Source organism: Salvia hispanica, chromosome 2 (genome assembly GCF_029641045.1).
Source record: "Salvia hispanica isolate PSC_SH4W2 chromosome 2, Shi_PSC_v1, whole genome shotgun sequence".
NCBI lineage: Eukaryota > Viridiplantae > Streptophyta > Magnoliopsida > Lamiales > Lamiaceae > Salvia > Salvia hispanica.
This window is the reverse complement of record NC_142693.1, coordinates 25,575,905-25,590,874: the sequence shown is the minus strand read 5'-3', so window position 1 is coordinate 25,590,874 and position 14,970 is coordinate 25,575,905. Positions and strand designations below refer to the sequence as shown.

Genomic DNA, 14,970 nt, shown 5'->3' with positions numbered 1-14,970 from the left:
CGGCTAATGATTCAGTAGTATTCACTCACTATTTAGAATCTTTAACTGCATAAGCTCAAGTTCAGAGTGCATTATTTTCTTTCTCTTGGCTTTGGAATGGCAATTTCTTCGCTTCTATCCTTCTTCTTCTTCATAATGTTTGTCGAAGGCCGGTGCCTTGATCATCAAAACAATTGCTACTTGACCTCAAGATCGAATTAGTAGTCAATTCATCTCTGTCTACAGGTTTAGTAACATGGAATCGAACATATGATTGTTGCAAATGGGGCGGCGTGGAATGCGATAGAGCCGGCCGTGTTGTCGCTTTGGTCCTCATCGGCGAAGGCATCTCTGGCGGAATGGGTGAGTCATCAACCCTTTTCCGGTTAACATACTTGTGGAGCCTTGACCTTTCGTTCAATGACTTCACCACGAGTGAGATTCCTAACCAATTCCATCGTCTCACAAATTTGAGACACCTTGATTTGTCGGGTTCTGGTTTCGTGGGATCAATCCCATCCACGCTCTCTAACCTATCAAACTTCGTTAGCCTAGATTTATCAAGAAACTCCCTCACCGGCTCACTTCCTTCTTTTCAGTTGTGTGGCAAACTCGAAGGCATAGATCTTTCTAACTTGGATTTCGGAAGTCTCACGAACCTCTCTTCTTTATTGTTAGACCGAAACTCATTGAATGGTAGCATTCCTCACCATCTCTTTCTCCTGCCTTCAGCTTCGTTTTCTTATGCTAGCCGACAATCAATTCAGTGGACACATCGAAGAATTTCCCGTTGTAAACGATCTTGAATTGCTAGACCTGAGTAACAATATGATAAAAGGTCCCGTTCCTAGCTCCTTCCAGTTTCAAAATATTTCCTCACTCTCGCTTTTTGGCAACTTGTTCGATGGCACTTTTCATCTGCAAAAGATTCAAAGCCTGTCAAAGCTTAAGCGGTTAGACCTTTCTTACAACAACTTGTCAATCAACACAACCAACTTAAGCTCGAATTTCGATGGATTCCCCCAGCTTGTTATTTTAAATTTGGCATCCTGCAATATGTACGAGTTTCCATATCTTGGAGATCAATCCTCTCTACTAACTTTGGACCTCTCGAACAATCACATCGGAGGGGACATTCCTAGTTGGATTTGGGAAACTGGAAGGGGCTATTTGAACCTTTCTTTTAATCTTCTGACAGGTTTAGAAAAGCCTCACTTTGTTGCAATTGTTGAGTACCTTGACTTGCAGTCGAACAAGTTGTTACGGCCTGTGTTGCTTTTTTCAATTATAACCTCTCCAAATAGTAGTGATTCTGTCATCTTTCTTGGAAACAATCAACTAACCGGAGTGATTCCAACCTCCATATGCAATGCATTTTTAATCCGAGTTCTCGACTTGTCTTTCAATAACTTGAGTGGTAGCATACCTTCTTGCCTGATCAACAAAAGCTTTGTGAGTGAAGTGCTCAATCTTAGGGGAAACAAAATCAGTGGTGTTATACCTGATCAATTTCCTAGTAAGTGTAGCCTAGAAACCTTTGATGTTAGTAATAACAACTTAGGTGGGAAGGTTCCTAAGTCTCTGATAAATTGTAAGAACTTGGAGGTGTTGAATGTTGGAAACAACAACCTTGACGGTAGATTCCCTTGCATGCTGCCGTTGAAGTTGCACATACTTGTTTTGCGCTCCAACAAATTCCATGGAGACTTGAGATGTAGGAGAAGTTGGCCGAATCTTCAAATTCTGTATATATCTTCAAATAATTTCAGTGGGAATGTGAGTCTGCTAAACTTCTCGAGTTTGAGAGGAATAATGCTACAAGAGTCCTACACATGGTAGGCTCAACCGCTCAAACTCTAATTTTTTAAGTGTCAGTAGTTACTACCACAATGAAGTGAATTTAACCGTCAAAGGGATTGAAGTGAAGCTTGTGAAGATTTGACCTGACTTTACATGCATTGATTTGTCCTCCAATCATTTTGAAGGAGAAATACCAGATGCAATTGGTAGTCTTAGCTCACTCTATCTTCTCAACTTATCCAGGAATGCTTTCACTGGCAGCATCCCAAATTCATTGGGTGAATTGACAGAGCTTGGGTCGCTCGACCTCTCTGAAAACAAGCTCACCGGGAGAATACCAGAGGATATCACGAAACTATTTCTTTCAATCTTGAATGTATCATACAATTACAATGAGCTGACATGATAAGGATCCATGCATTTATGATCCATTTCCCAAGGATTTACCCAATTGTGATGTTTGATCTAGGTATTTTTTTGTGAGAATTGATTTTCTATTTCATCAATAAGAGCAACCAAACAAGAAATACAGAAATTAAGATCAACAAAGAAGGAAATAATATTGGATAGGGTGGAAATTGAGATACATAGTCATTGATGAAGCAAGCTAAGACACTTACAACATAACTAACATACATCCATGGCTAGATCTTCAAGGGAACCACAAACCTCAAAGCATACCTTTACTTGATCCATGCTTCACTAGGAATTGATGAAACAAGCAACCTAAATCAGGGAATTGGATAGGAAACCCTCTTCAAGAGGAACAAATCTCTCAAGCATATAATTTCAACAAAAACTAAGGAAAATAAATGACATCAAGAGGTATTTATACTATGAGTCCAAAAATAGAAAGTTGGCCCACAAAATCTAAGTATCGGATATTTCGCCCGACCGGGCGTTTTTCACAGGCGAAAATGCCTGGCTCTGGCATTTTCCCTATTCCCGGGCGAATTTCAAGAGCAAGCCGGGCGCACGAAATGCTCGGCCCGGGCGTTCTTCTGAGTGTGTTAGCCAAATCGCCCAGTCGGGCGATTTTCGCATGTAAAAACGCCTGACCCTGGCATTTTCTCTGGAAACTTCGGTCGACCCTCGTTTTTCAGCACGATCCTCAACTTTGGCTCCTCCGTCATCTTAGGCTCCTCCCGCTTGGACTTCTGAATGAAAGTTGCCAGTACATCCCAAAGCCGCCTCGTCATGGCTCTCGTCGTGGGTCCACCACGTGAGTTCGTATCATCCTCCTCTTCTTGGAAATGAATTGTCCTCAAATCCGGGTTCCCTACAAAATCAATCGGACTCAAATCAGTGACGTTGAACGTGCAACTAACATTATACTCACCGGGCAAGTCGATCACATAGACATTGTCGTTGACGCGTTCCAACACGAGAACCACCTTGGGGCTAGCTTTCCCTTGGTCTTGTCAGGGAAGCGTATCCTCCTAAGATGAACCCACACCCAATCACCGTGTTCAAAAACCACCTTCTTGCGCCCCTTGTTCACGTGGCGCGCTACTTGCTCTTCCTTCTCTCGAATCCTCTCTTGCACATGGGTATGCATCTCTTCCACAAACTTAACCTTCTCCTCTCCCCCTACATCAAGCATAATTTGCAAAGGCAAGTCCTCCGTGGACAAATCCAACGGGGTGAGGGGGTTAAATCCATACACAACTTCAAAAGGAGACAACTTAGTAGTGGAATGAAAAGTCCTATTGTAGGCAAATTCGGCAATAGGTAAACACTCCTCCCAAGACATCTTATTCTAAAAAACTAGAGCACGAAGGAGGGCACCTAAGGACCTATTCACTACTTCCGTTTGTCCATCCGTTTGGGGATGATCGGTAGTAGAAAAGAGAAGTTTGGTTCCAAGACTTGCCCAAAGGGTCTTTCAAAAGAAACTCAAGAATTTGACATCCTTATCACTCACAATTGTTTTTGGAATCCCATGCAATTTGACCACCTCTTTGAAAAACAAATTTGCAATGAATTTAGCATCATTCGTCTTCCTACATGGAATGAAATGAGCCATCCTGAAGAACCTATCTATCACTACCAAAATACTATCATTCTTTCTAGAAGACATGGGTAGGCATAGCACTAAATCCATGGAGATGTCCACCCAAGGGTGTGTAGGTATAGGTAAAGGAGTATAAAGCCCAAAGTTACTAGATTTAGACTTGGCTTGCCTACACTCTATGCATTGACCACAAAATGTCTCAACATGTTTCTTCATACAAGGCCAAGAGAAATGTTCACTCAAAATATCAAAAGTTTTTGACACCCCAAAGTGCCCCATCAAGCCTCCCAAATGAGACTCCTTAATCAACAAGTCACGAAGAGAGCAATTAGGAATGCAAAGCTTATTCTCTTTATACAAGTAACCATCCATCCTATAATATTTATCAAAAGATCCTTTTTCACATGCTTCAAAGTAGTGGCAAAATCGTGGTCATGCTTATATAAGTCTTTTATGAACTCAAAACCAACATACTTTGAAGCACACACAACAAGCACTTGTTTTCTCACATGCATCACACGGTTATCAATTAAGACATCATCACTTGGAAGTGCATGAGGCTTCCTAGAAAGGGCATCGGCAACAACATTTTCCTTCCCCTTTTTATATTTGATCACATCAGGGAAAGTTTCTAGAAAAGCACTCCACTTAACATGTCTTTTGTCAAGCTTATGTTGTCCCCCTAGGAACTTAATGGATTCATGATCGGTGTGAATTACAAACTCCCTATGCATGAGGTAATGTTGTCAATTCTCTAAGCACCTCACTATAGCATACAACTTCTTGTCATATGTAGGGTAGTTTGATTGGGCTTGGCCAAGCTTTTCGGAGAAATAGGCTATGGGTTTCCCCTCTTGCATGAGCACTCCTCCTATCCCCACTCCACTAGCATCACACTCTAGCTTAAAAGTCTTGTCAAAATTGGGAAGGGCTAACAAAGGGGCATGAGTAAGGTCATTTTTCAAGGTGTTAAAGGCCCTTTTTGCTCCTCTCCCCACTTAAACTCTACATTCTTTTTCACAATGTGATTAAGGGGAGATGCCTCACAAACCTCCTATAGAAGCTTGCGAGACCATGGAAAGATCGAACTTCACTCACACTCTTGGGTGTAGGCCACTCCCTAATCGCCTTCACTTTCTTCTCATCTACTTTCACACCATCCTTCCCCACAACAAATCCAAGAAACACAACCTCATCAACACAAAAAGTGCATTTGGATAACTTGGCATATAAGGCATGCATTCTCAACACTTCAAGCACAACCCTAAGGTGATTAGCATGCTCTTCTACACTCTTACTATAAATCAAGGGGAGAATTCTTCTTTTGTTCTAGACTAGTAATTGCATTCCATTTTAATGAAGAAGAATAGAATTGTTCCCACTCAGGGAGTGACGCATAAGCATTATGCGTCACTGTAAGTAAAACGCATAACCCAGATGCGTCTTTATTGAAAGACGCATAACACTGATGCGTCTTTAAAGTGGAAACGCATAAAATACTGCGTTTTATAATGACGCATAATAGTTATGCGTCTTTCAGAGATGACGCATATAGGTTGTGCGTCTTTGGGTAATGACGCATATAGGTTGTGAGTCTTTGGTCGTGTTTTAAAATCGGGCAGAAGGCAGCAGAACACACCAGACGCGAAGCAGCTCATGAATTGACGCGATTTCCACTGATGTCCGACGATTTCGGTCGATTTCCAACATTTTCTCCATAAGTTCCGGTAATTGTACTTCAATTTAGCTACATTCATCATTATTCATGTTTATTTTGCTTCATTTGTTAGTTTTACCCAATTTTTTAAATTAGGGCTTATAGGAAAAATGTTCCTAATTATTGTTTTTGGAAAAAATAATTGATGCAGAAATCATGCAAGTATTTGTGAGTTTGTATTGGGGTGGTATAGTAGTTCAACTACCACATATGGGCGAGGGACATGCTTGCTAAGAATGACTCAAAGGGGCGAAAACATTACATTACTGTAGTTGACCGAGATACAGGGAAGTATCATGTCCGAACTCGAGGAAGAATAGAAAATGGAGTGTCAAAGGGCAACAATGTACAAAAAGTCAGGTATCTTGATTCGATGTGCAGTTGTGGTAAGTGGCAGACGTGGAGAATCCCTTGTTCACATGGTTGTGCAGTTGCTAGAGACAGAGGTCACGTCATGATTGACCTCATAGATAAGTCCTACTACCTAAGTACATAGAGATCACAGTACTATGGTCAAAATTCATTTGATGCACTTGGAAATTTTGCATCACCCCTCAGCAGTTGATTCCTAGAAGGCGTGGCCGAATTAGAAGAAGGAGGATACGTAATCAAATGGATGTCCGCGAGGAAGATGAACCGAGAGCTCCCCGCCGTTGTAGAAATTGCGGGAAAGAGGGGCATGACCGAAGAAATTGCACAGACGGTGCTGTTCAGTAATTTCATGGTATATATTTGATTTGTGTATTTGAGAGCTGTTAGGTTTTTTATTGACAATTTTTGTTGATTTGCAGGAACGGCTGACAAGAGAGGGCATGGCTTCGAGGCTGAATATTGTTGATGTTTGTTTTTGAGCATATGTGATGGATCTTATTTGACATTTACTATGTTTGTTTTTGGGCATATGTGATGGATCTTATTTGACATTTACTATGTTTGTTTATCAACATTTTGTGGTAGATGTTGTTGACAATTATTATGATTTATATTGACTTTAGTTGTCAGTTATTATGTCAGATGAATTCTGTTGTCATTTTTTTCAACCAGGTGGAATGAGTGTTTGACAATCGATACTTTGTATTGTCAATTTTTTAAAAAAATCTGCAAGAATTTACCTTAATTATGTGACCAAAACCTGTTTAAAAATAAACAAATACCAACATATTTATAAACAAAATTCCACCAAAGACCATTAAAACATATAAGTTCAACTGAAAGATACATATGAAACCAACTCATATCAAAAACCTATTTCCCCGAAGGAGTGTATTTTGTTGCAGCTTTCCCTTTGTTCTTCCTTGTTGAAAATCCCCTTAATACATTGTGCATTGCCTTCCCAATCTTACTTGATGAACTCTTCACAGTTGGTCGTGACGATCCCTCGGTAGGTGGTCGAGATATTACTACTTCATCCCCTTCCACACTCCCTGATTCCGCGTCCTCTTCTTCCCTGTCTTCTTCTTCGTTGTCCTCTTCTTCCTGTTCCTGTCTTGCTGGCCCTCTTCTTCCCTCACAGGAGCCACAAATTGGTAATTCTGGAAAGAGTAGTGATTTAGAGACATAATGTCTCCAAGCCATAATACCCCTATGTCACTTTGACATAGCTATATTTTATATTGTGACTAATTTACCCTAATATCATATTAAATGAATATGTATCTAGTTAAGGAAAATCAAATCAAATTAAATACATTTATCTATAATTCTATATGCATGTTCATTAATTAGAGATAAACTTGAATCATGCATAAAAGTTATAAATGGATTTCATAAAAATTCATATGTATATATATCTTTTTGCCATGTTAATTAATACGTATTTTAAAAAATATTAATTTAGATTACAAATTTATCATTATAGTAGTATTAATTTAAACACCATATAACTAAAATATTATATTTAATTATAAAATAATTTGAAAACTTAATATAGAATTACTATTCATTTATAGCTTTTTTTTAATATCGTAAAATATACAACAATGAAATCACTTATTTTAATATATGAAAAAAATAAAAATTACTAAAAATTAAAACATTTTTCTTTTTCAAATTTTAATTTATAATAAAATAATATAGTTATTATGATGAAGTATTTTTTTTTGTGTTATCGTATTTTCGTGTGTTCTCCTATTTTTGTGTTATTTTCTATAGCCTTTGTTACATCAAATAATATTTTTATTTTAATTGACTAGTACTAGTAAGACTCTGTCACTCAAATTAAGAATTTAAAAAAAAATTAAATTATGGAACAAATAATTAAAATCAAAATCACAAACCCAATCAGTATAAATTATACTACTCCATTATATATCAAAATTTAATTTATTGTTAATATAGTGAATATACAACAACTCTAATATTTTTTTTTAAAAAAAAAAGAGAAAACATTAACTATATATCTTTAGAATATTAAATATTACATGAATTAAAAATATGTAATTATTTTTTAATTGAGATCAACACAAAGTTTCACAAATTAAGAACTTAAAAGAGAGAATATGTAACTATATATCATATATCATTAACTATATATCTTTAGAATATTAAATATTACATGAATTAAGAATATATAACTATATACTCCCTCCGTCCCCCATTAGCAGTCACAGTTTGACCGGGTACGGGTTTTAGGTTTTAAGAAATGTAAAGAAAAGTTGGTTGAAAAGTTAGTGGGATGTGGGACCCACTTTTTTATATTGGTTTTATAATAAAATGTGAGTGAAGTAAGTTAGTGGAATGTGAGACCTAGTACCATTTATGGTAAAAATGAAGTGTGACTCTTAATTCGGGACGGACCGAAATGAAAAAGTGTGACTCTTAATCAGGGACGGAGGGAGTATCATATATCAAATTCTAATTTGTTACAAAATATAGTGAATTGAGTCAATAACACTAATTGTTTTTTTAATCGAGCTTCAATGTAATGTTCCAAAAGTTAATAATTAAGAATTCAAGTAAACTTTTTGCATCTATAGTAAATTTAAATTTGTATAAAGAAATTATTGTGAATAAAACGTAACAAAAAAGAATAAATTTATCAATATTGAAGATTATTTCAATTTAATTGTAAAGCAACCATCAGTAAGTTTATCAATATTTTGATTAATTATTAGTTTACTAAAATGAGACAAAAACAATTTAATGCTTCATTGTGCTTATTATTTTTTAGTAATTATTCCATTATCTCACATAAAGTCCATAAAGTCTAGATTGATATGCATTTTATTCACCAATAAAATATACTATTAATTTAATAAAATTATAAAAACATGTCTTTAAATAAATGTAACAAAAATGAGAAATACTATTAAAAAAATCATGCGTCAAAATGTGTAGGTCCCACATTGTCAAAACAAAACTATACAGGCATGATTAGTTCTATGTCCTTAAATAAGTGTATTTAATAAGCTAATTACTTTAAGGGTAATAAAGTATATACACAAAATATAAATTTCTTCAAAAATAAAATTCAATGTACAATTACTATTTAAACCCCATTGTCACATTGACATTATGTCTCTAAAACATTTTTGTTCTGGAAATATGAATCACGTCGCGCTCTAGCTGCATCCCAATCAGTACCAGCGTCGAAGAATGAATCACATGATAATCTTGTTCCCCATTGCGAGTAGTCGTGGTTTGAACCACTCATCTGGGACTGTGACCCTGGGTAGACAGACCAACTGGGGGGATCGTACTCTGGACTCAGTGGCTCTGGTTCCGCATAATCAGGCTGCGGCTGTTGCGGCTGCGACAACCTATACTGTCGTGTATACCGGTGTCCACCTACCCGAACACCCAGCACTCCATGACGAATAGAAGTCGGTGGGCGTGTCGCCATGACCACATCTCGCCGTTGCGACGTGGGATACTCCATCACATCAGTATTACCTGTCGCACGAAGACCCTCAGCAACCATTTCTCGAATATGCCGTAACCGAGGATCGGTGTCATGTTTAGAGGTCAAATGCCATATCCCCTGAGCCATCTCAACCTAGATAATACAAAATCATTAAAACCAACATATACAAATTTAAAACTGAATACATTTTTATATACAAAAACATACCAACACTTTCATAGAAGAGGCTGACTCGTTCATCCCAGTCGTTGACGGTGTCCCAGGTTGAGTTAGGTATGACACCGTGATCTTATTGTACCACGCCATATAGCCCGGATTAATGCGACCTTCCATGCCCGCCGTTGCATGGTCAAAAGTTGATTGGAACCTCTCGTGTCTCATATCCCACTCATCAATGTACAATTTATGTTTCTTTGCCCAATCAGCGCCCTTCATCCCACGACGGTGACTTTTACACAAATGTCCGGCATTCTTTAGCATCCTATCATGATACTCAGGAATACGCTGGTAGCGGTTAAATTGTCGGCAAACCCGTCCAGCCTCGTGTGCCTTGACAAATGACCAGCACACCAAGTAAGTGTCGCACAAGAAGGATGCGGTCGAATCAATGCAGTGATCGGGCAAGATGCAATCTACGTACGGTGTCCACAGAAACTACAAACATATAATATAAAAATCAAATTAACAACTGGCCGGGATGAATCAGTGATAATTGATTAGGATATAATAAAAAACATATAATATAAAAATCATAGTTATAGTAAATTCATTAACTAAGACAATGGAAATAAATTTCACCTGGCCGGGACGAATAAGTGATAATTGATCACGATAATAACAACTGAATATCGGGGAGCATTTCCTATTTCAGTCACTCCGTGCCACCTATACATAAAATTAATGTCAAAAGTTACCAAAGAAAAATAATTAAGTGAGTTAATGTAAAAAATACATTACTTGGCTCCACACGGGGTATACGGCGTGTGCATAGGCGGTATCACAAAGGATGGCCTCAATGTGGGCATTCTTTCCCACGCCCATAGCTGCAAAAGAACCATAGGTCCACCCAAATCCCTCTTCTGCCTGCCTACAGAAGCCTCGCATAAATAATGATACAGATACGCCAAAGCAGCACTACCCCAACTGATATTAGCCACTTGGTTCGGATCGTCAAAGGCATTTAACCACATAAAGGGGACCTTGCACCTTGTGGTGTCCGGTAAAATAAGCCCTCCTAACAAGATCAGGGCATGTATACGTGCCCTTTGGACGTATGCATAAGCATGCAGCCCATCATCCAAAGGTAGTGTCGCTTGGTGGATCAGAGATGTCATTAGCAATCTGCCCTGCTTCGTTTCTGTGTCCACGTCAGGTATCCATCCCAACATATCTCGACACTTGCTGGACCAATCTTTATATCCGATAGGGTAGTCATAGCCAGTGAAAACACGCCCGTCTGCTCTCAAACCCCACAGGCTTTGCACATCCTGTAAGGTTACGGTAGCTTCTCCAACTGGTAGGTGGAAAGAGTGAGTCTCAGGCCTCCAGTGCTCGACAAGGGCAGTGATAAGCTCATTGTCCATCCTCATTGGCCTATTACATTCCAGCACGCCTTTGAAACCCCATACATCAAGCCAATACTTCACATTTTCATGTATTGGCACTGCCCAAACTTTAGTTTCCGTCCGACGAACTCTGAAAACATTTGATGTGCCATCAGCCATCAATGAGGCTGAGATGTGTTCGTCTTGATGAAAGAGTAGTGATGGATCCTCAGGTCCATAGCATAACTGTCTTTCGGAACTTGTAGATGTCATCTGTTTAATATCATCAATCATACAACATAGCATAAGTTGAAAATCTACATATCCAATAACCTCCAACATACCAATCTAAGATGTCACAAACAAAACTAACATATTCATCAACAAATTAATATCTACATAACACTCAAATACCTCAATAAGTAATCACTTAAACAAAATTTAAAAATTATTGTAAAACACAACCAAGATTCAAATTTTATCACAAAAAACTCAACAATCCAACCTAAATTGCAACTTCAATTGAAAAGCAAAAAACTATATTCCAATTTGAAAACATATAACCAAGATTCAATTTTTAGCTTTGTAAAAAGGGGCACAATTACAAAAATTGAATCAATTACTTCTACCCATTGCATTATATACATGTGAAACCCACAAACAAGCAACAAAACAACAAAAATCGACCCTAAATTCATCAATTTCATCATAAATTCATCAATTTCATCATAAACCCTAATTTTGCTAAATTAGGGAAAACCTATACAAATTAAGCAATAAAGGATGAAATTGAAGAACAATTACTTGAAGATGTTTGCAGCCGGTTAAAATTCACCGGAGAAGCCTCAAATGGCCGGTTGCCGGTTGAAAAACGGTGGAAATCGCGTCAATTCGTGAGCTGCTTCGCGTCTGGTGTGTTCTGCTGCCTTCTGCCCGATTTTAAAACACGACCAAAGACGCATAAAGCTTATGCGTCATTACCCAAAGACGCACAACCTATATGCGTCATTACCCAAAGACGCACAACCTATATGCGTCATCTCTGAAAGACGCATAACTATTATGCGTCATTATAAAACGCAGTATTTTATGCGTTTCCACTTTAAAGACGCATCAATGTTATGCGTCTTTCAATAAAGACGCATCTGGGTTATGCGTTTTACTTACAGGGAATGCTTATGCGTCACTCCCCTGAGTGGGAACAATTCTATTCTTCTTCATTAAAATGGAATGCAATTACTAGTCTAGAACAAAAGAAGAATTCTCCCATAAATCAAGATATCATCAAAATACACCACCACAAATTTTCCAATGAAAGGACGAAGCACATGATTCATCAAACGCATGAAGTGGAAGGAGCATTAATCAACCCAAAAGGCATAACAAGCCATTCATATAAACCAAATTTGGTTTTAAAAGCGGTTTTCCATTCATCCCCTTCTTTCATGCGAATTTGGTGGTACCCACTTGTTAAATCAATTTTGGAGAAACAATTAGAGCCACATAGATCCTCAAGCATATATCATCTAGCCTAGGTATAGGGTGTCTATACTTAACGGGTACGGCACAAGGTGAGAGAGATTCTCACCTAGTGGGTACTAGGCTCTAGATACCAAATGATAAGGATCCATGTATTTATGATCCATTTCCCAAGGATTTACCCAATTGTGATGTTTGATCTAGGTATTTTTTTGTGAGAATTGATTTTCTATTTCATCAATAAGAGCAACCCAACAAAAAATAAGGAAACTAAGATCAACAAAGAAGGAAATAACATTGGATATGGTGGAAATTGAGATACATAGTCATTGATGAAGCAAACTAAGACACTTACAACATAAGTAACATGCATCCATGGATAGATCTTCAAGGGAACCACAAACCTCAAGGCACACCTCTACTTGATCCATACTTCACTAGGAATTGATGAAACAAGCAACCTAAATCTAGGAATTGGATAGGAAACCCTCTTCAAGAGGAACAAATCTCTCAAGCATATAATTTCAACAAAAACTAAGAAAAAGAAATGACATCAAGAGGTATTTATACTATGTGTCCAAAAATAGAAAGTTGGCCCACAAAATCTAAGTATTGGATATTTCGCCCGGCCGGGCATTGGATATTTCGCCCGGCCGGGCGTTTTTCACAGGCCAAAACGCCCAGCCCGGGCGTTTTCCCTATTCCCGGGCTAATTTCAACAGCGAGCCGGGCGCACGAAATGCCCGGCCCGGGCGTTCTTCTGAGTGTGTTAGCCGAATTGCCCGGTCGGGCGATTTTCGCATGTAAAAAACGCCCGCCGGGCGTTTTTTCTGGAAACCTCGGTCGGCCCTCGTTTTTCAGCACGATCCTCAACTTTGGCTCCTCCGTCATCCTAGGCTCCTCCCGCTTGGACTTTTGAATGAAAGTTGCGAGCCCATCCCGAAGCCGCCTCGTCATGGCTCTCGTCGTGGGTCCGCCACGTGAGTTCGTATCATGACAGGGATGATTTGTAACACCCGCCTTTATTATTACATTTTTATATTAAGATTTTGTTTTGAGAACGAGAGAGTGATAGACCGTGAATAAAAATACCGTCTTTATTTTGATTGGTTGCGAAGGGAAGTAGTGAATGCTTGAATTGTTGTCCAAATGTTGGATAATTAGTGTGGTGTAAATAGTCGATGATAATGACGCGTGATTCATTGATGGGAAATATTAGGCGATTGTTTATAAGTACTTGGAATAACACCAAGGTACTAAAAAATAAAACACCACAATTTAATCAATGCTTTAAATCAAATATTTGGGTCGATCACTTTTACCTTATATCAATTGGGCTACTTTTATCAATCCATATTTAAAATAAAAACCTGCAAATCAAATTTCTACTCCTAATTTCATAATACACGGTTTTTCCCATATCTCCACCATCCTTAAAAATCTCCAACTAAAAATCCCTTCTTCTCATATATTTCCCACACCACAACTTCATCATTCTTCTAATCTACAGTTATTTTTTTCTTCTTCATCAAAAGGTAAATTCTCCTCAACTCGATGAATACTAAAACTTCCATATTTTGATTCCATAATATAAATTCTTGAAATCACAGTTGAGAAGAAATAGTTAGGGTAAGAGAGCCGAGAGTCCTTCAAATTGTTTTCCTGCAACTCTCTGCAACAAAGGTATATTTCTTTTCCTAATTAATTCCACTGCGTAGCACTCACGGTAGTACATCCATGGGAATTTAGTTCATCCTTAAATTATCTTGAAACTGTTGAATGATGTGTTTTGATAAAGATTTGATCTTTAATACTTTTAGTAGCCTTCTATTTTACCTTCGAGCTCAATTCTTAAAGTTCCAATGTCTGCCCAAAACTGTTTGAATCGAACCTATTAGAAAAACTTAATAAAAGATGTAGAGAGGGGAAGGTACCTCCTGTGTATATATTGTTGCATGCGAAAATTTGAGATTTAGAGACTGAGACCGTGTGAACTTTTGTAGAGGAAAGGAGTGAGTTTTAGAGAGAGAGAGCTATGGTTGTGTTTCTGTTTTGGGCGAAAATTCGAAAGCTGGAGAGAGAGAATTTTGGCTTGGCTGGGAGTATTTATGTAGTACAATTTCTTTGAATTGTTATCTTTATTCATTTAGTGTTGGGAAGGGAGTATTTATGTGTTGATTGATGGGAGTATACTATTTAAATAATTTCTCTTCCTTTTTAAGTATAGACTGTGATGTGGGAGTTTATTAGTATATTATGTTATGCTAATTGGTTTTAGTGTGTAACAGTTTTAAAGTGGGGAATTGATATTTATATATATACATGTGTTGTGAAAGGGGTATGTACACGGAGGTGATTAGGTGTAACACCCCACTTTTTTCGAATCCTAATTTTTGCGACCTAAAATATTTTGCATTAAATGCTAGGAAAACGTGGAATTAATTATGAGTGATTATTGCATGATTCTTTGTGACCTAATTGCGATTTGGAGTTGAGTTTTGGTTTGAATAGTCAACTCGTTGAGTATGTGACGTGGCTTATGAATATTTGAATTAAAGGTGAATTATGTGGTGAA

At 37.9% G+C, this 14,970-nt stretch overlaps 2 protein-coding genes and 1 pseudogene across 2 annotated transcripts; 1 reads left to right on the top strand and 2 right to left on the bottom strand.

The window, feature by feature from the left end:
• Positions 1 to 249: 249 nt before the first annotated feature.
• LOC125190450 (receptor-like protein 54) lies at positions 250 to 2,185 on the top strand (annotated as a pseudogene).
• Positions 2,186 to 2,789: 604 nt separating this feature from the next.
• LOC148931925 (uncharacterized) lies at positions 2,790 to 3,532 on the bottom strand. Its single transcript, XM_089064955.1, has 2 exons — positions 3,174 to 3,532; positions 2,790 to 3,102 (listed from the first exon to the last, which is right to left on the bottom strand). The coding sequence occupies exons 1-2, from the start codon at positions 3,530 to 3,532 to the stop codon at positions 2,790 to 2,792; spliced, it is 672 nt and encodes a 223-aa protein (XP_088921081.1).
• Positions 3,533 to 9,021: 5,489 nt separating this feature from the next.
• LOC148931924 (uncharacterized) lies at positions 9,022 to 9,931 on the bottom strand. Its single transcript, XM_089064954.1, has 2 exons — positions 9,580 to 9,931; positions 9,022 to 9,504 (listed from the first exon to the last, which is right to left on the bottom strand). The coding sequence occupies exons 1-2, from the start codon at positions 9,850 to 9,852 to the stop codon at positions 9,022 to 9,024; spliced, it is 756 nt and encodes a 251-aa protein (XP_088921080.1). The 5' UTR covers positions 9,853 to 9,931.
• Between the last annotated feature and the right edge of the window lie 5,039 nt (positions 9,932 to 14,970).